Below are 20,416 nucleotides of genomic sequence, written 5' to 3'. Positions count from 1 at the left end.
TTTCGGTTATTATGTGGTCCGTCTTTTAAGCAGAATTCGCAGGGAGGTGGAACTTCCCTGTCCAGTCCACCAATGTTTGCAATGCGCCTCCTTGTGAGTTACCAGACATTTCTTCCTTTTTCACGTTTAAACAGCAGCTGACCGTGTTCTAAGCTGACCGTGTTCTAGTCACGTGTGTTATGGACTGCACCCTGTGTGAACCAGGACCTTGGAGCTTTGTTGAGGGTTTCATACTCTGTGGCATATAAAGCAGGATAGAAATACCATCAGTGGAGCTAGTGACTGTAGAAGGAAAGATATACAGGAGACTTATTTATTTATTTTTTATTTGTTTACATTTGTAATGCGCACAGCTACCCAACAAAGGGTTTCCCGGCGCGGCAGATCCCAATAGCAATGCGGTTACAGAAAACTAGATGTTAAAGAGCCATGTTTTTAGGGCTTTTCTGAATTTGATGTAATTTGACTCAGACCGCAGTGTATGTGGCATTGAGTTCCAGAGAGAAGGTCCTAGGAATGAGAAGGACTTGCCACCCATGCGTGACAGCCTGGTCCTTGGAATTTCAAAATGATTTGCCGTGGAAGACCGAAGAGATCTGGAAGGACGATAGGGGCGCACCAGGTTTTGCAAATATTTAGGAGCGGTGTTGGTGGAAATCCTGTGCATAAAACATAGAGATTTGAATTTAACTCGGTTTTCAATTTTTAGCCAGTGTAACTTCCTGATGTATTTAGTGGTTGGAGTAGAGATGGGAATTTTACAGAGTAGTCTGGCTGCTGCATTTTGCACTGATTGCAACCTGCGGACAGTAGCTTTGTTCGCCCCCAGGTACAAAACGTTGCCATAATCTAGCCTAGATGTTATTAGGGCATTGACAACTGTTTTCTTGGTGTTTTCAGGCAGCATCCAACAGATCTTTTTTAGCCATTTTAATATGGCAAAGCAGGTGGCTGAAGTCTTTACCGCTTGCTGATGTAAACTGAGTGAGTCGTCAATAGTGACGCCCAGGTTGCGAGCGTGAGTAACCGGGGTAGGGGGGGTGCCCATTTCAGTTGGCCAATGTTGGGGTCCCCAAAGTTCTTTATTTTTGCCCAACACGATTAACTCGGTTTTTTCGCCGTTAAGTTTTAGAAAGTTTTTTTGCATCCAGTCGGCGATTTTACAGAGTCCGAGTTGTAGGGTGGAGGAATTGTCAGAATCTGCAGCTGATAAAGAAAAAAGCAGCTGGGAATCATCAGCGTAAGAAAACATTAAAAGCCCTGTTTCCTCCACTATTTTGGCCAGGGGGCTCATATACACGTTGAAAAGCAACGGGCTAAGGATAGAGCCCTGTGGAACTCCGTGTTTGAATGTCATGGTATCGGAGCAGGCAGTTTGTGAGAAGACCTGGAACGTGCGGTTTTCCAATAATGATCTAATCCAGTTGAGAGCTGCCCCACGGATGCCCAGGGAGTGGAGTGTTTGGGCGAGGACCGCATGCGACACGGTGTCGAATGCCGCGCTGAGGTCGAGCAGCACAAGTGCTACTGTTTCGCCCTTGTCCACCATGCGGCGGATATTTTCGGTTACCCCCAGCAAGGTAGTTTCTGTGGAAAAGCCTGCACGAAATCCCGACTGGTGGGTTGGTAATAGGTCATGAGTGGTGATGAAATCAGTGAGGCAACGATGTACATGTTTCTCCAATATTTTTGCAAAGGTGGGCAGCAAGGATATTGGGCGGAAGTTAGCTGGCAAATTGGGGTCTGCACCAGCTTTCTTCAGGAGCGGATGAATCATTGCGTGCTTCCATTCACTGGGTACAAATTGTTCCAGTAACGAGACTTAGACCTCATGCAACTGTCTGGAGAACATTGACAATGACAAGAAATGTTGGTTGTACAGAATCATGATCCCTGGGGAGGTATTTAAATTTCTCATGTACAGATGAAAAGAATGAGAGTGTGGGTGCTCTGCGTGGAAGTGTCAAAGATTTGCAGAGCTTGGTTACATGGATGGAGATGATCCTGCAAGGTTGATGAATTTGTCAGCCCTTTACCGGTTCTCCTCTTGTGCACTCGTGCCGCCTTCAGCTTTACCCGTGCATCCACTGAATAGGCTCAGTTCCCTTTGACCATGCAGGTTTACCAAGCTGTGGCTGAGCTTCCTTGGAATACTCTTGCGTTGACGGTTGACCCTTTCTATGTGGTTCCTTTGACTGTACCTCCTTTTCCCATGCTCCATTTGATCATATATGTTCTGAGCGTGTTCTGGTTTACTGTGCTCTCTCAAACTACGCTTCACCAGCCTTCGTTTGATGTAGATTGGCTTCCAGCGCCTACCAGTGTAACACGCCTATCCCTTCGTTGCAGCTCCTGGATGTGGTATCTTCTCTAGCCCAGCAGAATGCGAGGATCCTGGTGCTCGGGAGAAAGCACATGCTTAGCCCTTCGCGCAACTGGGACCGCCGCCACATGGCCATGGTGCAGCAGCGGGCCGCGTGCTTCTTCACTGACAACTTGTGAGTACTGGCTGCGTCTTCCTACAGTCCATGGCGCAAGGCCACCAACTCTGTGAGATATTTGCTTACCACCAAGAGAAGCTCCTTCATGCTACTTGTGTGTGGGGCAGAGTTTGTCTCCAGACACTGCATTCCATAAACTCACTTTGCTCATTCTCTTCTTTCACACACAAAAAGTAAAACGAGCAAACCTTTCTGCATCGCAATCATTTGTAGAGATAAACATGATAATGTTATTAGAGTTCAAAAAGACCTCAGGTTGTCCAGATTTGAGCAGAACTTTACAGTCCATGTTTCTACGTTCAGTAGTTATGTCATGACATTAGTAAAGCGTATAGCGGCCCCAGCGATGGGTCATCCCAGCGCCAGTCCAGTGCATGAAACGGACTGCAGCAAGCGACTTAGGACAGGAAGGAGAGCAAGGGGCTATAACTAGAGGAGAACCAGGTCTACAGGGTTTAACTGAACTAAAAATGATTCTGAATGCTCCTGGTGGAAAGGGGAGAGAGTCCCAGAGTCTTTGCACGAAAAAAAGCAGCCTGCCGCCCTTACTCCCTTAACACGTATTGTATTGTATTGTAATTGCATTTATATAGCACTTACTACCCCGGACGAGGCGTCGATGCGCTTTTTCAGCGAGTAGCATGCTACTCCAGGACCCATAAAGGATTAGTATAGTGAAACATGCAAGTACATTTTAAGTGGTGGATAGGTTAGTCAATTATTTGGATTCGGATTCGGAAAGATAGCAGAATCTTGAAGCACACTACTCTGGAAACCCATAAAGGATTAGTGGTGAATTAGTATGGTGAAATATGAAAGTAATCTCAGTGGTGGATATTAGTCAGTTATTTGGAGTGAGAAGGATAGCGGAGGGATAAAAGGGGAAGAAAGGTTTGCATTCACCTGTTACCCTCAACGGATGTTGAAGCGCTTTTCTGGCGAGTAGGACGCTACTCTGGAACCCATAAAGGGTAATGGGTTAATGGGCAGATTAAGATCCATCGAGCTCAGAGGACGTGAGGGTCGATCAGAGATATCCGGTTCAACAAGATAGGAGCCCCCTGGGAAGGCAGACTCTTATGGGCAGAACACAAGGTCTCAAAGTGCACACGGCAGTCCACAGGGAGCCAATGCAATTTGTAAATGAAGGGAAAACAGTAGCCTGGCCACGGCGTTTTGTGCCAGCTGGAGTCTTCTATTTAGAGACTTATTGGCTCCCAAGTACAGAATGTTGCAGTAATCCAACAGAGATAAGATAACGGCCCCAATAATGGTTTATCAAAAACCAGGATCAAAAAGTCCAAGCCTGGGTTTAAGCCCTCTCAAGAGCCTGAGCAAGTGCCTGCTACTGATGTGGTCTGCACTTTGAAAGTTAGAGTGCTGTCCACCCATACGCCTAGATTTGTAATAGAGGTCTTGAGCAGTGGGAGGGGGCGGGGCGTAGGAGGGAGGCCACCAATGGTTGCCCCAAGAGCCTGTATCTATTCCCAGTAGGAGAATTTCTGTTTTGCTATTGTGCAAATACAACCAATTGGCATTCATCCACTCTGCGACAGCAAGGGTTCCATTTCAGAATGTTCCCGGTCTACCAGATCTCCTATCATTCCCCCAGTCTACCTGATCTCCTATCATTCCCCCTGTAGGACTGATCTCCTAAAATCCCACATCTGCCAGATCTCCTATATATCCCCCTGTCTGTCAAATCTCCTGTTTATTCCCTTTTCTTCCCTGTGAGCTCCTGTTTGTTGCTTGCCCTTCTCTTATCTTACATTGGTTTTATTTTAATTTTATTTATTTATAAAGTTTTGTAAAGCGCGAACATGACCAAAAGTTTGGTGTCCGAGCGCTGTACAACCTAATAAATAGCTTCAAATATATCAGGAGCAAAATATAGAATATACAGAATAAAAAGATAATACAAAGAGACATGGTGAAAACACCAGCAAAGAAATCAAATTGGCATGGATAGTCGCCTCAGATAGGAAGGAGATTATTCAGCAGTCTCACTTTTACTTTGTTTTTTTAAAAGAACGAATGAAGGAATGGTCCTCATCTCTGGGGAAAGAAAGTTCCAAATTCTTGTGGCAATTCCAGAGAAAGATCTCTTATAGGTTTTCTCTTTTTGTGAAAGTTTGGGGGTTTCAGCAGTAGGGAGCATGTACTACGAGAAGCTCTATTCCTTCCGGATAGCACCAGTTTCGGGGCCAAGTAGCGAGGAGTGTTGTGGTGGATGGCTTTGTGTGTCATGCATGCTATTTGTAGGTGGATCCTAGATTCATAAGGTAGCCAGCTCAGAGAGTGGAGGGCTGGAGTGATGGTCACATCACCCCCACATTGTGCCTGTGATGAGCCGTGCTGCCGCGTGGAGGGTAGCCCTCAGCTGTGCTAGTTTTATTTTCGGTAGGGCAACAAGGGTAGCATTCCCATAGTCAATTTTGGAGCTCACGAGGGCCTGAACCGTCATCTTGAGATCTGCATTGTGCAGGAAAGGCTTTAGTTTTCTTAAGACGTGGGGGTGGAAATTGGCCCCTCTGGTTGTGGAGTTGAAGTGGTTCAGCAGGGAGAGGTTGTTGTCTAGTGATATTCCTAGGAGTTTTGCTGAATCTCAACAATACGTGGGGTACAGTTAGAGTAGGTGAGTAGTGGGAGTCAGTCTTTGATGTTAGAGGTGGGGTTGGGAGGCGAGATTAATAGGAGTTCGGTTTTGAGGGAGTTAAGTTTGAGGTGGTTAAGTGTTAACTGTTGGACTTGGCCCTTCTGGCAGGTTCACCCCTAAACTGTTTTTGCTTATGAATGTGACTTGGTGGTAGTGATTTTTGGTTTCTGCGCACCTTACCAGTGTGTCCCAGGGTAAAGTGCGTGCGTGTGGTGAGGTTGGCCTGCCCTCCCATAGGAATGCATGGGGAATGTATGTGTCCCTGGTAGTTCCTGAGGCGTGGGGAGTGCAGGGTTGAGTTTGGTATGTGCGGACTCGTGTGAGTGAATGCTGCGCGATGATGTGTGCGGCATGATTGTGTCTAGTGTGGAAGTGCCACTTCTAGAAGTGGGCATATTTGTGTAAATTATGTGAATTGGCTGTCTGGCTTCTGATTGGCTGGAGCTGGCTGGTGTGCCAGGCTCCAGGAGTCAGGATGGGTCTGCCCTGGTGGTGAATGGGAGATCTGCATGTGTGATGTGAGGGAGGGGTGCACCTGGGACCTGAATAGGGCTGGGCTTTCCCCACACAATGCTGGCTCCGCCCCCTGTGGTGCGACTGATGACCCTAGCCTGACTGATGAATGGAAAGGGTGGCTGAGCACCACAAAGTGCTCCAAAACCAGTTGCATCTGGTTCTCTCCCCACCCTGCCCCTAAAGACAAAGGGATTTACTGTATAAAAAGGGGCTGTGTCCCCTTGTATTGGGTTCTCTGTTTCTGACCTGAGTGGGGCCTGCTGCTGCTGGGCACCAGGAGGATACTGCCACTGGGGACTGCCTACCTGCCTGGAGGGCCCTGTGAGATGGATCCTGGGCCCAGCCTTGCCCCCCCTACCTTCCTAAAGAACTTTGCTGGATCTTGGCTGGGACTCTGCCTCTAAAAAGCGCCAGGGAAGCGCTATTTCCTGAGTGCTGGGAGCACTACTACTCATCCGCAGCCCAGCGCTGCAATCCCTAATTCGAGGGATTCCCCGGCGTGGGGATCCCCCTTTCTTTTGCCATTCCAGAGCAGGTGCCCACCCTGCATTCGACCCGCGATTTTGCTGAATTTATTATCCCCCGTGTGCAGGTGCCCACCCTGCGTCTTTGTGCACTTTTGATACTTAAGAACAGGTGCCCACCCTGTTTTATTTATTTATTTGACGGGACCCCACCCCGTATTGAGGAGAAAAATCACTGCTGCCGGCCCGGGGATTCTCTGTGAGGCGATGTTCCCGCCTCCACACCCCAGGGCCGCGCTGCCATTGGCCTGCCGCAGCCGCGACCCGGAAGTGCTCTTGGCTGAACCGGAAGTCGACGGGAGCCCACCCCGTGCTCCCGTGGAGGGAGAAGAGCCGGCGAGACCAGGAGGACTGAGCCCGGCCGCCCGAGTGGTGCTGCTGCCCGGGAGGCTCCGTCGAGGAGGTGAGCCCTGGAGTGCAGCTGTGGGAAGCAGAGAAAAGCCCCGCCCAGCCAAACCCCGATGAGAGCACCAGCAAGGACTGCAGACAGCCGGTGAGTGCCGCTGAGTCCGGGAGGGAAGCTCCCTGTGTACTGGGGTGCCTGTGGGAGGCACCGGGGTATTTCAAGCCCACGAGTGCTCCGGAGGCATTGGTTCCTTTTTCAGAGTTCCCCGAGCGGGACTCCAACGACGGGGGCAGTTCTGCAGAGCCCACGAGAGGCTCAGGGCCAATTCGGTGATCTCGAGTCCCCCGAGAGAGACTTCAACGTCTGGGCAGCATTATTGTTTAGAGCCCACGAGGCTCAGGGGGCATTTTGTAATTTGGAGCCCCGAGGCTCCCAGGGGCCATTGTCTTCTTGAGTCCCCAGAGAGGGACTCCAACGAGCTTGGGGGCATTTTGGAGGGTAGAGCGGCCCCGGTTGGCAGCGGGCCGCTCCCCCCAGTAGGTGGCATTTGTTCTTAGACCCTGCAAGGCTCCCACATCGTTTTTGGCCCCAACTCTTCTCTAGAGCCCAGAGGAGATCCCCAGCTGCCCAGCACTTAGTGGGCAGCTGCCCAGTTTAGGCCCCCTGACATTTTGGGACACAGGGCGTTTCAGCCCCAGAGAGGCCAGTTGGCCTGGGGACAGTCACAGGTTGTGGCCTATGTGATTTCAGCGCAATTGTTCTTTGCTGCACCTCTGAATGTGTTTTTATGCGTCATGTGCTTTTCCCTACACCGATGAATGTATGTTTATGCATCATGTTTTTTTCCCTACACCTCTGAATGTTGTGATGCTTAATGTGTAATGTTCTTATGCCTATACCCCTAAACGTATAGTGATACTTGGGTGATTGTTCTTCCTAGTACAGGTGTAGCTAGTGAGGTCCTGGTTCCCTGCGTGACATTCACCTAAGGTGGTTAGGGTTGCGTAGGTGGTACTTACCTCTCACCAGTGGTTACTGGTGGTGTGCTCTATTTTCTATCTTGTGTTACAGTTATTATTGTTCTATGTCCTAAGTGCTAATTCCTACAAGTATTCTAGTACTAAAAGTGCTTATTCCTGGCAGTGGTCCATGTGGCCCTGTCCTGTACATATATCCCCTGTAAATTCTGCCCGTGCCTGTTGGCGCATTGTAAAGTGTGTGTTTTTATCTAATGTGTTTGGTATAATACAAAGGCTATTTTTATACATAACCTTGTGTGGAGTTTCCTTTGTGGTGGGCCTTGGGTGTTGTTGGTGAGTGCGCGCGCAAACACTTAACTTACCTAGCCTCCGGGATAGGCCTTACTGCTCGTGCCACGTTGCCTAGAGGGTGAGCAGGGGTTATCTTTGGCGTGTAACTCCCTTGCCCTGACTAGAGTGGTGGTTTCTGCCTGGCTTTGACGCAAGCCTCAGCCAACTGGAAATCCCATTTCTAACATTGGTAGGCAGCGGAAGGGATCCGGATTTGTGTTTGCGCTGTACCGCAGCGGCAACTGGCCGCACCACAAAACTCTGCATTTTTAGATAAATCACATTTTGGGGATTATTGTTTCCAAATTGTTCTAAAAGTCATTTCTTGGGAAATGTGTTTCTTGTGTACTGTGAGTTAGGTGTCACTAGCTCTGGGTGGTTTCTATCCCCTAAGTGCAGTTTGAATTTTCTGGATTCACCAGAGGGTGGGATCCAGGGGTAGCAGCTAATAGTGTCCAGTACCTTTGTTCCCCGCCCTGCTCCCAGAGTTTGCTCAGGTCTCGACGGCCCGGAGTACCGACGGTCAGAGCGGTGCTCCACCTACCTGAGCGGCAGCCAGGTGAGGCGTAGTACTTTCCTCCTACCAAAAAGGAGGATTGTTGTACACCTAGAACGTTTAGGTGATATCATTTTGTTTTTTACCCTTTATCACTGGCAGTAGTAATCTATGGTCCTGACGAAAGCAGCGGACACCTTTATGGGTCCTAAGACTGCAGAAACATGTTGTCCAATGTATATAGTAGCTATTTGTTGAAACTACTATGTACCTGCACTGGTTTTTTAGGTCTCGCCTGTCGATGCGCATGCGCATCGAGCTTGCGAGACTATGGGGGCTTATCCACTCTTTATCCAACTTGCAAGGAATCGTGGCGATTCCTTGCAGTGCCCGTGACTTTTAAGCTCAATGCGCATGTGCATTGAGCTTAAAAGCGCGTGCACAGCCGCCCGCATTCCTCCGACACCTTTGAAGTGAAGCTTAGCTTCACTTCAAAGGCCCGGCTTCTTCACACCCACATGCCGCTCTGCCCCGCTCCGCCCCCTCCCCTGAGTCATCCTGCCTGCCCAGACTTCTCCTCCCCCCTACTTACATCCCGCTTTCACTTGTTAACTTTACCGCTGTCCGGGTGGTTCCATGTTATTTCTTTAACTACCTGCTCGTGACTGCCCGTCCTCGTGCTGGCACTGTGCTTTCCTCTGTGAACTTTAGGACTTCTCCATATAACTGTGGCATTCCAGAAATTCGTCATTGGAACGCAACGTGCAACGCATTGACCCGACGTTGCTCTTTGATTGCGCACCTAGAAACCTTGACGCGCAAACCAGCTTCATTCTCCTTGGCTGACACACCCAGCAGCCTTTACAGACGGACAACAGCGTGTACAACAGCTTTGTGCCAATACTAACGTGCACACCAGCTTTGTGTCCATTTTATGTACACAGCAGCTCCATGCTCTATCGCTCACGCGCACAGCGACGCTGTGTGCACTTTAATGCTCATTCGCTGGCACGCACAGCACATTTGTGCAAGTATTTGCATGTCTACCCTGCAATCCTTTCGCTGATACGCACAGCTTGATTTTAAAATTGTGTGTATAAGTTACAGTTCACTCGCTGATGCACACAGCAACTCCGCGGCGCTGACGCGCACAGTTGGATTTTAAATTGCGTGCCTACTTTACAGTTTACTCACTGATGCGCACAGCAGCTCCATGCTTTCTTGCAGACTCGCACAGCAGTGCCCAGTGCAGACTTTTACGTTCTTTCGCTGACACGCAGAGCACTTTTGTACAAGTATTTGGTCGTCTACCCTGCAATCTTTTCGCTGATACGCACATCTTGATTTTAAAACTGCGTGTCTAGTTTACAGTTCACTCGCTGATGCGCACAGCAACTCTGCTGACGCGTTTAGCTGGATTTTAAATTGCGTGCCTACAGTACAATCGCACAACACTTTAGTACAAGTATTGCGTGTCTACTCTGCAATCTTTTCGCTGATGCGCACAGCAACTCTGAGTGCAGTCTCTTTCAATCGCTGACACACACAGCACGTTCCCATCTAATTGTGTGTATACAGTACAACATATTATATCCTATGTCTTCATTAACAATATAGTGTATCTGTACTGAATATATATCCAGCATTTCAGACTGCATTTCAGAGCTTTTAGAAATGTTTATGGCTTTTTTTTTTTGAAATTCTTTAGCATTGGCTACAGGAAACAAAAATGCTAAAGATTTACAAAAAAAAACCATAAACAATTCTAAAAGCACTAACTCTAATGCTGCGAGACCTATTGCATTTCCAATGCTTGTATATGTTGGAAGTTTGAGAGGTACTTAATAAATTCATTTTTTCCTCCCAGCTCTCCAATTTTAGCTCCCTTCACAATTTTTCACTCTCATACACTAACGCACTGCCTTTTCAGTTATCAAGTACACGCTCAATACACTACCTTTTCTTTGGGGCTTCCACCTCCGCATGGTCGTAGATGACTGTGGGATTTACTTTTCCTTTGGTGAGGAGTCCCATATGATGACAAGGGCGGTACCGGACAATAACTGATGGGTATTTTTCACACTTTGAAAGTATCCTGTTGTGTTTGGACTTAATTATATTCCCAGACGGTTAGAAACTTTTAGGAGGTCTTGGTCGGATAGAGTTTAACTATAAGAGTGGTTAGACCCACAGTTACCCTGTTTGTGCTTATAAACAGCCTGATGGCCAAATTTCTAGGGGGATGGGAGGGGGGGCAGGTTTAGGCAGCATCAGGCAGACCCTGATTAACTTGCGGCAGCCGCACTATTACAATGCAGATGGGGTGTACCTATCGGACACTGGAACAGATGTGGAATATGCTAGCCGCATTGAATGCAAGGGGCTGTTGGTAGTTCTCAAGAATGGGGCCGCAGGTATGGCATGGGGGGGGATCACTGGCAGCGATAGCTCCCAGCGAGGCATGGCGGAACTTACAAAGCGATCCAAGAGGAATACAAAGACAGGATGCAAAGTGGGCATTGACCGCAGACAGGGCAGTCAGGACCCAGGGGGCACTGGCAAGCTCCCCAAGGCCCTTTGTTCAGGTGAACCGGAAGTAAACAATTAATTACACAACTGAGGGCAGAGCCTTTGGCATGAAGGAAGTTGGGTACCGGTTACCGGGTCACCTTTGCAGTGATGGGTGGGGGAACAGTCAACCAGGTTTGGCGGGCGGGAAGTACATCGGCTTGCCCAGGTAAGAAACAGGGTACACACCGGAAGTGAAGAGGCACCTGGTTGGGGTGGGAACAAACGCTTACCCGGAAGGAAATGTGTGGACACTGGACGTGAAAGGTCACCCGGCCGGCTGGTTACCCGGGAGTGTGTGGACACCTGAAGTGAAAGGGTCATCCGGTTGGGTTGGAAACATTAGCTTACCCAAGGAGTGTGTGGCAAATGGAAGTAAAAGTTTACCCGGAGTGAAGGGGAAGGGTTGCGTCACCAGGGCAAAGAGAGATGCACTGATTGTAAGGCACAGTGCAGAGCTTATGGTGTAACTTGTTAGTTGGAAATGTCTAATAAACTGCGGCCTCAATTCTTCCATAAAACACTAATTTGTTGTGGTCCGAATTTATTGGGATTCAGGTGGGGCGACCATGCGGGGTGCCTCTGCTGAGCAGTTGGGATACTCGACCCCCATGCTGCAGGAGCTCTTGGGCTTTCTTGGGCCTCTCTTGGACATCAGTATTTAAGTTGTGTTGACTCAGGAGGATTCAGCAGTTTCTCCCTTCCTGATCCAAGATGGCCGCAGACTCGTGACATCACGGGCATCCTTCCGCTGTGCCTTTGCACCACAGCTCGCGCCTCCATTGTAAACAGAGCCGCGCGCTGAGGGATGGCCGCCATCTTGGAGAGCCGGCCGGTGCAGACGGCGAGCCTTGCAGTCGGCGGCCGCCGCCATCTTGAATTCTTCTTTATTGTGATCAGTCCATGTGGGCGATAGAATAGAACGGTATTTTAAATGTTACTAATAAAATCCTACTTTAGTTGGCACGGTACTTAGTCCGATGGACACCTCCATCGTGGTGCAATTATTCTATGTTACACTGCAATCACATGTTCGGCCTTGCCTCGCGTGTATCGCCCTCTACCAGCCCAGCTCCTCTGGTCTTATGTCCGGATTCCCCCCATCACCCCCCAGGTCGCGACGCCCCCCTCGGGCTGCGTGCAGTGGTCAGGCGCCCTCAACGACCCTCCAAGATGGCGGCGGCGCCGGCGCTGGTCCGTCTCTTGTGTCGATGGCTCCCCTCAGCCCCGGAAGTGCCTTGTTGTGCTTCCGGCTGTCTTCTTCAGCAGTCCCTGTTCCTGTAATCGCTGCATCATGTCCCGCGGCTCCAGCGCCGGCTTTGACCGGCACATCACCATCTTCAGCCCGGAGGGCCGGCTCTACCAAGTGGGTGAGTGCGGGGGACACCGAGGGGCGAGAGAGGGTGAGCAGAGAGGGGCTCCTGGGGGAGTGGGGGCTTGTGTTGTGTCTGCCAAGTGAGAGAGCCTGGGAGATGCCACGGGGTGAGCAGAGAGGGACCCCATGGGAGGGGCTGAGCAGAGAGGGGCCCTGGGAGTGAGGAGAGGTGTCCCTGGGCTGTGGGTGAGGAGAGGGTCCCCTGGGGAGGGAGGGGGTGAGCAGTGAGGGTCCCCTGTAGAGGGAGGGGGTGAGCAGAGAGGGGCCCCTGGAGAGCGAGGGGGTGAGCAGTGAGGGGCCCCTGAGCTGTGGGTGAGGAGAGGGGCCACTGGGCTGTGGGTGAGGAGAGGGGCCCCTGGGGAGGGAGGAGGTGAGCAGTGAGGGGCCCCTGGGCTGTGGGTGAGGAGAGGGACCCCTGGGCTGTAGGTGAGGAGAGGGGCCCCTGGGGAGGGAGGGGGTGAGCAGAGAGGGGCCCTGGGCTGTGTCTGAGGAGAGGGTCCCCTGGGCTGTAGGTGAGGAGAGGGGCCCCTGGGGAGGGAGGGGGTGAGCAGAGAGGGGCCCCTGGGTTGTGGGCGAGGAGAGGGGCCCCTGGGGAGGGAGGGGGTGAGCAGAGAGAGGCCCCTGGGCTGTGGGCGAGGAGAGGGGCCCCTGGGGAGGGATGGGGTGAGCAGAGAGGGCCCCCGGGCTGTGTCTGAGGAGAGGGGCCCCTGGGGAGGGTGGGGGTGAGCAAAGAGGGGCTGTGGGTGAGGAGAGGGTCCCCTGGGCTGTGGGTGAGGAGAGGGTCCCCTGGGCTGTGGGTGAGGAGAGGGTCCCCTGGGCTGTAGGTGAGGAGAGGGTCCCCTGGGCTGTAGGTGAGGAGAGGGACCCCTGGGCTGTAGGTGAGGAAAGGGGCCCCTGGGGAGGGAGGGGGTGAACAGAGAGGGGACCCCTGGCTGTGGGTGAGGAGAGGGTCCCCTGGGCTGTAGGTGACGAGAGGGGCCCCTGGGGAGGGAGAGGGTGAGCAGAGAGAGGCCCCTGGGCTGTGGGTGAGGAGAGGGGCCCCTGGGCTGGGGGTGCTTGTGTTGTGTCTGAGCTCTATCGGAACCGTCAGCCAACGTCAACTAACCTAGTCTTCTTTATCCATGTTGTCTCCTCTCTCTCTGGACACTCAAGAAGTGTGGGTGACCAAACCATGTCACTCTCGTCTTTCCTTTTATTGCTCTCTCCCCCTCCGCTGCACTGCATATTTACTTCCCATGCTGTATTTTTTTCCTGTGGTTTGCCTACTATGTAATGTATTATTCTTCTGCTGTTTACTATGTGTATGTAAGGCGCTCTGATACTTACGGGTCAAGCTAGCGCTATATAAAACTTTAAATAAACACCAAGAGGGAGAGTCCGGGGGGCCATGGGGCCCCTCACATGTGTCTGAGCCTCCCAAGTGTATCCTCCCCAGGACCTGAGCTGTGAAACAAGGATGGGGTGGTAGGAATGATAGACCCCCCCCCTGGACAGACAGGGGGTCTGTACCAAGAGGGAGAGCCCAGGGGGACCATGGGCGCCAGAGGGGGTGTAGGAGGTGAGCATGGGGCCCCTCGCCTGTGTCTGAGCCTCGCCAGGGCATCCTCTCCAGGACCTGAGCTGTGAAACAAGGGAGTGCTTGTGTAAGGAGTGATAGACCCCCTAGGCAGACAGGGGGCGGAGAGCCCGTGAGAGCAGGGGTTAAGCAGCCAGAGTCCCTGGAGAGGGCAGGACATCGGTGGCCCAGCAAGTCTGCCTATTGCTGCCTTGAACCTCCAGGGCTAGCCCTTTCTAAAAGGTGGGCCTTAATTTTTTAAAAAATTTTTTTGTAAGTTTTATATAGCGCTAGCTTAACCCGTAGATATCGGAGCTCTTTACAAACACACAGTAAACAGCAGAAGGACATTACATTACATCGTAGGCCGGCAGTGAAGAAGCAAACCAAAAAAAAAAAAATACAGCATGGGGAATAAATATGCTATGCAGCGGAGGGGGAGAGAGCAATAAAAAGAAACGGGTGAGAATGACATAGTCCGGTCACCCACTATCCTTGAATGTCCAGGGAGAGAGGAGACAACTCGGATATTGTAGTCTAGGTAAGTTGACGTTGGTCCTGATAGGAGTGGGGGGGAGTGAGGAGACCAGGGTGACCCAGAGCGGCTACACTGAGGCCATAGATCAGTCTGGTGGGCCTGAGCCCTTGTCACACCATCAGCATTGAAAGTCTCTTTCCAATGAGCAAGTCTTTAAGAATAGAGTAATCGGCTGTTGGGGTTCAGATGAGGGGAATGGATGATTATGGAGTACTTGGGGGATAAGTGCAGACCACTCTAGTTAAACCCTCAAACCAGTAGGCACCATCAGCATTGAAAGTCTCTTTCCAAAGAGCAAGTCTTTAACCCCTTCCACGCTCATGACGAGCTGGGCTCGTCATGAAGTAGCCTGCTGCTACACTGACGAGCCCAGCTCGTCATGATCTATGGCATTTACGATTTCTCAGCACAGCAGGGGAATATGCTGAGCATCCATGGGGTTAAGAATAGAGTAATCGGCTGTTGGGGTTCAGATGAGGGGAATGGATGATTATGGAGTACTTGGGGGATAGGTTCAGACCACTCTAGTTAAACCCCCCCACCCCCCCTTCATTCTCACCAACACCTTAATCTGAGAAGCTCCTCGCACTTCATGTTGACGGTTTCCTTTTAGGTCCTTTTATTCGTCTGAGTTTTATCGTACCCATAGCAATGGGGACCAATGTGTTGCTTATGCGGTCTGTCATTCAGTCAGGTAGTTGTACCAAAGGCATTTTTTATATTCAGTTTTGAGGATCCACCCCCAGGGGGCGTGGGATTATGAGTGACAGGGGAGTCACTTTGCAGGACCATGACAGAGGCATACCACTATATTCAGTCTTGCTGCAACATTCTCGCCCAAGTGAATGATCCAGAAGGGAAATAAAGAATGAGTGATGTGAATAACTTGCCAGTGATCGGAGGTAGCAAAGAATCTTCCTTCCCTCGGGTGGGAAATCTGGTTTACGCAGCCCTAATTTGAAGGTGGAGGTCCAAGTTGGGTTCGCCACAATGTCAGTCGGAGGAGAGAACCTGAAATCAATCAATCAATCATTGACACTTATAGAGCGCGCTACCTACCGGTAGGGTCTCAAGGCGCTGGGGGGGGGGGGGGGGGGGTGCCGCTACTGCTCGAACAGCCAGGTCTTCAGCTTCTTCCTGAAGGAGAGGTGGTCTTGGGTCAGGCGCAGGTCGGTCGGGAGGGAGTTCCAGGTCTTGGCGGCCAGGTAGGAGAAGGACCTTCCTCCTGTAGTCGCTCTTCGGATGCGGGGGACGGCGGCGAGGGCGTGGTTGGCTGATCGGAGGTGGCGTTTGGGAGCGTAGAAGTTGACTCGGCTGTTGAGGTAGCTCGGGCCTTGGTCGTGTAGGGCTTTGTGTGCGTGGGTGAGGAGGCGGAAGGTGATTCTTTTGTTGACGGGGAGCCAGTGAAGGTCTCTCAGATGTCCGGAGATGTGGCTGGTTCGTGGGATGTCGAGGATGAGTCTGGCTGAGGCGTTCTGGATCCGCTGGAGTCTCTTCTGGAGCTTGGCGGTGGTCCCGGCGTAGAGGGCGTTGCCGTAGTCCAGTCGGCTGGTAACGAGGGCCTGGGTGACGGTCTTCCTGGTCTCGGTGGGGATCCACCAGAAGATCTTCCGTAGGATGTTGAAGCACGCCGAGGAGACGTTGTTGACTTGCCTGGTCATGGAGAGCGAGGAGTCCAGGATGAAGCCCAGGTTGCGTGCATGGTCTGTCGGTTTGGGTGCGGTGCCCAGGGCGGGGGGCCACCAGGAGTCGTCCCAGGCGGAGGGTGAGGAGCCCAGGATGAGGACCTCCGTCTTGTCTGAGTTCAGTTTCAGGCGGCTGGTCGTCATCCACTCGGCTACCTCTTTCATCCCTTCGTGCAGGTTGGCTCTGGCAGCGGCGGGGTCGTTCGTCAGGGAGAGGATCAGCTGGGTATCGTCGGCGTAGGAGATTATGCTGAGGTTGTGTTTGCGTACGATGGCCGCGAGGGGGCTCATGTAGACGTTGAAGAGGGTGGGGCTCAGAGATGATCCTTGAGGGACGCCGCAGAAGACTTCGGAGGCCTCTGACTTGTACGGTGGTAGGCGGACTCTCTGTGTTCTTCCGTCGAGGAAGGAGATGATCCATTCCAGTGCCTTCCCCTGGATTCCGGCGTTGTTGAGACGCTGCACTAGGGTGCGGTGGCAGACCGTGTCGAAAGCCGCGGAGAGGTCTAGGAGGATGAGGGCCGCTGTTTCTCCATTGTCCATCAGGGTTCGGATGTCATCGGTGGCGGCGATGAGGGCGGTCTCGGTGCTGTGATTGGCTCGGAAGCCGGACTGTGAGGGGTCGAGGGATCCGTTCGTCTCGAGGAAGGCGGCCATCTGCTTGTTGACGGTCTTCTCGATGACTTTGGCTGGAAACGGGAGGAGCGAGATGGGGCGGTAATTCTTGAGGTCTGTGGGGTCCGCTGTTGGTTTCTTGAGTAGAGCGCTGAGTTCGGCGTGCTTCCAGCTCTCCGGGAAGATGGTGGTGTCGAAGGATGTGTTGATGATGTCTCGCAGGTGGGGTGCGATGACAGCGTCGGCCTTGTTGAAGACGTGGTGAGGGCAGGGGTCGGTCGGTGATCCGGAGTGGATGGAGTTCATCGTGCGGATGGTGTCTTCGGCGCTGATCGGGGTCCAGGCGTGGAGGGTGGTGGTGGGGGGTGGTTGTTCGGTCCTGGTGTGCGTTGGTTGGTTGTTGAAGCTGTTGTGTATGTCCGCGATCTTGTTGTGGAAGTATGAAGCGAGGGAGTTGCAGAGGTCTTGCGATGGGGTGATGTCGTTGTTTCCTGCGCTGGGGTTGGAAAGCTCTTTCACGATGTTGAAGAGTTCCTTGCAGTTGTGTGCGTTGTTGTCCAACCGGTCCTTGAACGCTGTTTTCTTGGCGGCGCGGATCAGCTGGTGGTGTTTCCGGGTGGCAAGTTTGAGGGAGTTCCTGTTGTCTGGTGTCGGTTCCCTTCTCCAGACTTTCTCGAGGGCTCGGCAGTTCTTCTTGGAGCTCTTGAGTTCGTCGGTGAACCATGGGGCCTTCTTGCTGCCGGGTCTGCTAGGCGGGGTCCTCAGTGGGGCGAGTTCGTCCGCGCAGTTGCTGATCCACTTCGTGAGGGGTACATCTATAAAGCAAACGTATAGAGTTGCTATTTGTATGCTCTACGCCAGTGTTTCCCAAACTGGGGTACGCAGACCCCCAGGGGTCCGTGACACATTCCCAGGGGGTCCGTAGGAACCAGTTTTAAAAGCAAAGAAACGTTTCTTGTATAATTACCAGCTTTCAAGCAACAATAAAAGTGTCAAGATAATGCCAGTGATTGATGTACCTGCTGGAGAGGGATGAGTTTTGTTCAGTTGTAGCTTTGACTTAACTAATGTAGCACAGAGGGTTAATGTGCCTACTGCAAAGAACGTGTAACATGCATTTTAAAATACAGTATTTTATGTGCATAGGTTTGTGGTTACTGCTTTTGTCACCGAGATTCTTTTGTTACTGTGCACTTCATAAGTGACAATCGTAATCTAGCAGAGGGACCTGTAAACTGACATCAAAGAGCTGCTTGCAAACTGCATGGTACCAGTTAGTAACTTATGTTTAGGTCTCGTCCTTTTCCATTGCGAAGCAATGGTAAAGGGGGAGAATTCATGTGCTCCATCGGATAGTCAAACCACCACTTTTGTCCGTGGCGTTTTCTTCGAGTGCACGTACAGGCACGCGCATTTGGCCCATACACTTTCATGGCCATCTGTTCCTGTTCCTAATGGCCCTCCCCCAGCACAGAGCGCGCATCGCGGCCGCACAGCACATCAAAGGGCTTCGCCCAGCGTGTGCTGTGCGGCTTCTCCTCCCCTAATTATGTGGCCGGCCGTACTTGTGTTTCCTGGCCGCTTCCCGGCCGCTCTTGTATTTAATTAGCAGCTTCTTTTGTAAAGCGTCTACACTCCCACCCGTTCATCTCCCTCCTTCCCCTGTGGCCGGCCGGTGGCTGCTGGACACTGCGCTTCATGTTTGTTAGGGTATACTTTACAGATTACTTTACTTTACAGATGCCTCGCACACCACATCACCACATCAAATGCTTCTTCTCCCCCTCACTCACTCCTCATCCCCATATGCTCGCTCCTTCCCTCCCACTCTTTGAAATTGCTTTGCCGCCCCATGCCGTGCCTCTCACGCGCACAACACGCCATGCCTGCTTTCACTTTCTCCTCCCCCCCCCCCCCCCCCCGCTCTCCACAGCAATGCTAAGAGCTTGTTTTCATTGGGGCTCTTTTCTTAAAGTGCGAACAAAGAGACATTGTCGTGACAGTCCATACCGGTAGCTGCAGTGCGGCAAAAAGCATGTTTGTTTTCCTTTTAATATGAATGTTTTTATTGTTTGGGTCACTCGGTTCTCCCTCGTTCCCACTCCTAAAATCCCATGGCGAAATCTGTTGTCTGATCAACATTTGTATTTCTACAGTACTCGGTGACTAGTTGGACTCACACGTTTTGCGTGTAGAGAAGTCTGTTGTAAGTAATCTATGCATCAACTTTTAACACGTGTTCACAGAAGTTGCACTGTTTGTCAAGTGACTTAACAGCACTGCTGCCTTCTACACCAATATTTTTCATTCGTGAGATGGTAGCTTTGCTTCATTTGTTGAACATACTAGTGAATAACTTCATTGTGCGATTGCCTCTTCATTGATTCACTTAGGTCAAGGCCGTGCTGTTTATGGGCACACAGGCGCACTGTCCTTTCCAGCATAACATCACGTTTGAAAACATTTCCTCTTAGCAGACGGAATGCTGCATCTGTTAAACCGTAGGAGTACCGCCTATTACTTTTTACGTCACTGATGGTTACCAGAAGACCCATAGGAGGTGAACATGTCTCTTCCTGTAGGCACTGTTTAGTGTTCCTTAATAATTACTTGATATTTCCTGTTTTATTGATGAACATTCACAAATATTTCTATCCGAGAAGGCTGCAAAAAAATGCGAGAGGACTGCATCATTTGAGTTGACACCACTTTGGGTGGTGAAGATATTTGTAGATTGTGGATGGAGATGCATACAGCGAATGATATAACAAGCATTGGAAATGCAATAGGTCTCGCAATTACGCGAGTCTGAACTATTAGCATTGTAAATGATAATGCCCTTTATTTTTGCGTTCTGGTTTTTAGAACATAAATAAAAGGCTTTGTCATTTACAAGGCCTATAGCTTAAATTTGCGTTAAAACGAGACCTATTGCATTGCAAATGCTTGTTTTTCCCAGTCATTCATTATCCTGATGCTGCTAAAAAGATTTATTTGGGTGGAAATACATTTTTAAAGCCAAAGTCAGTGCTAGCCACTGTTATGTTCTGAATCCTGAGTTTGTGCGTTTCCATACCAAGCACTATTTAAAAATGCCTACCAGTATGAATGACATATGAATACTACACCTTGTAGTCCCCTGTACCTTATGTAACATTTTCTATACACTGATTTACATGTATGATTCATTGTCTCTATATGTGTGATGTTAAGTGCTCTGACATCCTACAATGGTATGAGAGATGCTATAAAACAAATGAAATACATGTGACAGAAGAGCTATTCCTTCAAAATAAAATACTACGGGCCAGATGTACGACCCGTTTTTATATGCGCAAACGGGTTCGCGAATCCGTTTGAGCATGCAAAAATCTATTGGGCCATGTACATAGCCTATTTAGAGTCGCAATTTTTTTGCGACTCGCTAAATAGGTTTTGCAACTTGCTATTTGTAAGGGGCATTCCCTTCGAAATAGTGAGTCTCAAAACCATGTACAATTTTTTTGCGACTGCAATTGCGGTCGCAAAACACTCTCATTCGACCCCCTTCCCCATTGCAAATGCAAGCAAAATTATGTTTTAAGAGCAGGCAGTGGTCCCAGGGACCACTGCCTGCAAAAAATGAAACTAAAACGTTTCATTTTCTATTTTTTTTAAATGCATGGAAAACGGGCTGCATTTTTAAAAAGAAAACTGCTTTATTTAAAAGCAGTCCCAGACATGGTGGTCTG

General features: G+C 50.6%; 1 protein-coding gene across 1 annotated transcript in view; it reads left to right on the top strand.

Annotated features, from left to right (window-relative positions):
- The first annotated feature begins 12,132 nt into the window (after positions 1-12,132).
- Positions 12,133-20,416, top strand: part of PSMA6 (proteasome 20S subunit alpha 6) — a 91,547-nt gene continuing 83,263 nt past the window's right edge. The window contains exon 1 of the mRNA XM_078659365.1: positions 12,133-12,287. Within this exon, the coding sequence (XP_078515491.1) occupies positions 12,212-12,287 (76 nt within the window). The 5' untranslated portion in view covers positions 12,133-12,211. The remainder of the gene's footprint in view (positions 12,288-20,416) is intronic.

This window comes from Lissotriton helveticus, chromosome 9 (assembly GCF_964261635.1).
Source record: "Lissotriton helveticus chromosome 9, aLisHel1.1, whole genome shotgun sequence".
Taxonomy (NCBI): Eukaryota; Metazoa; Chordata; class Amphibia; order Caudata; family Salamandridae; genus Lissotriton; species Lissotriton helveticus.
This window is presented reverse-complemented; position numbering and strand designations above follow the sequence as displayed.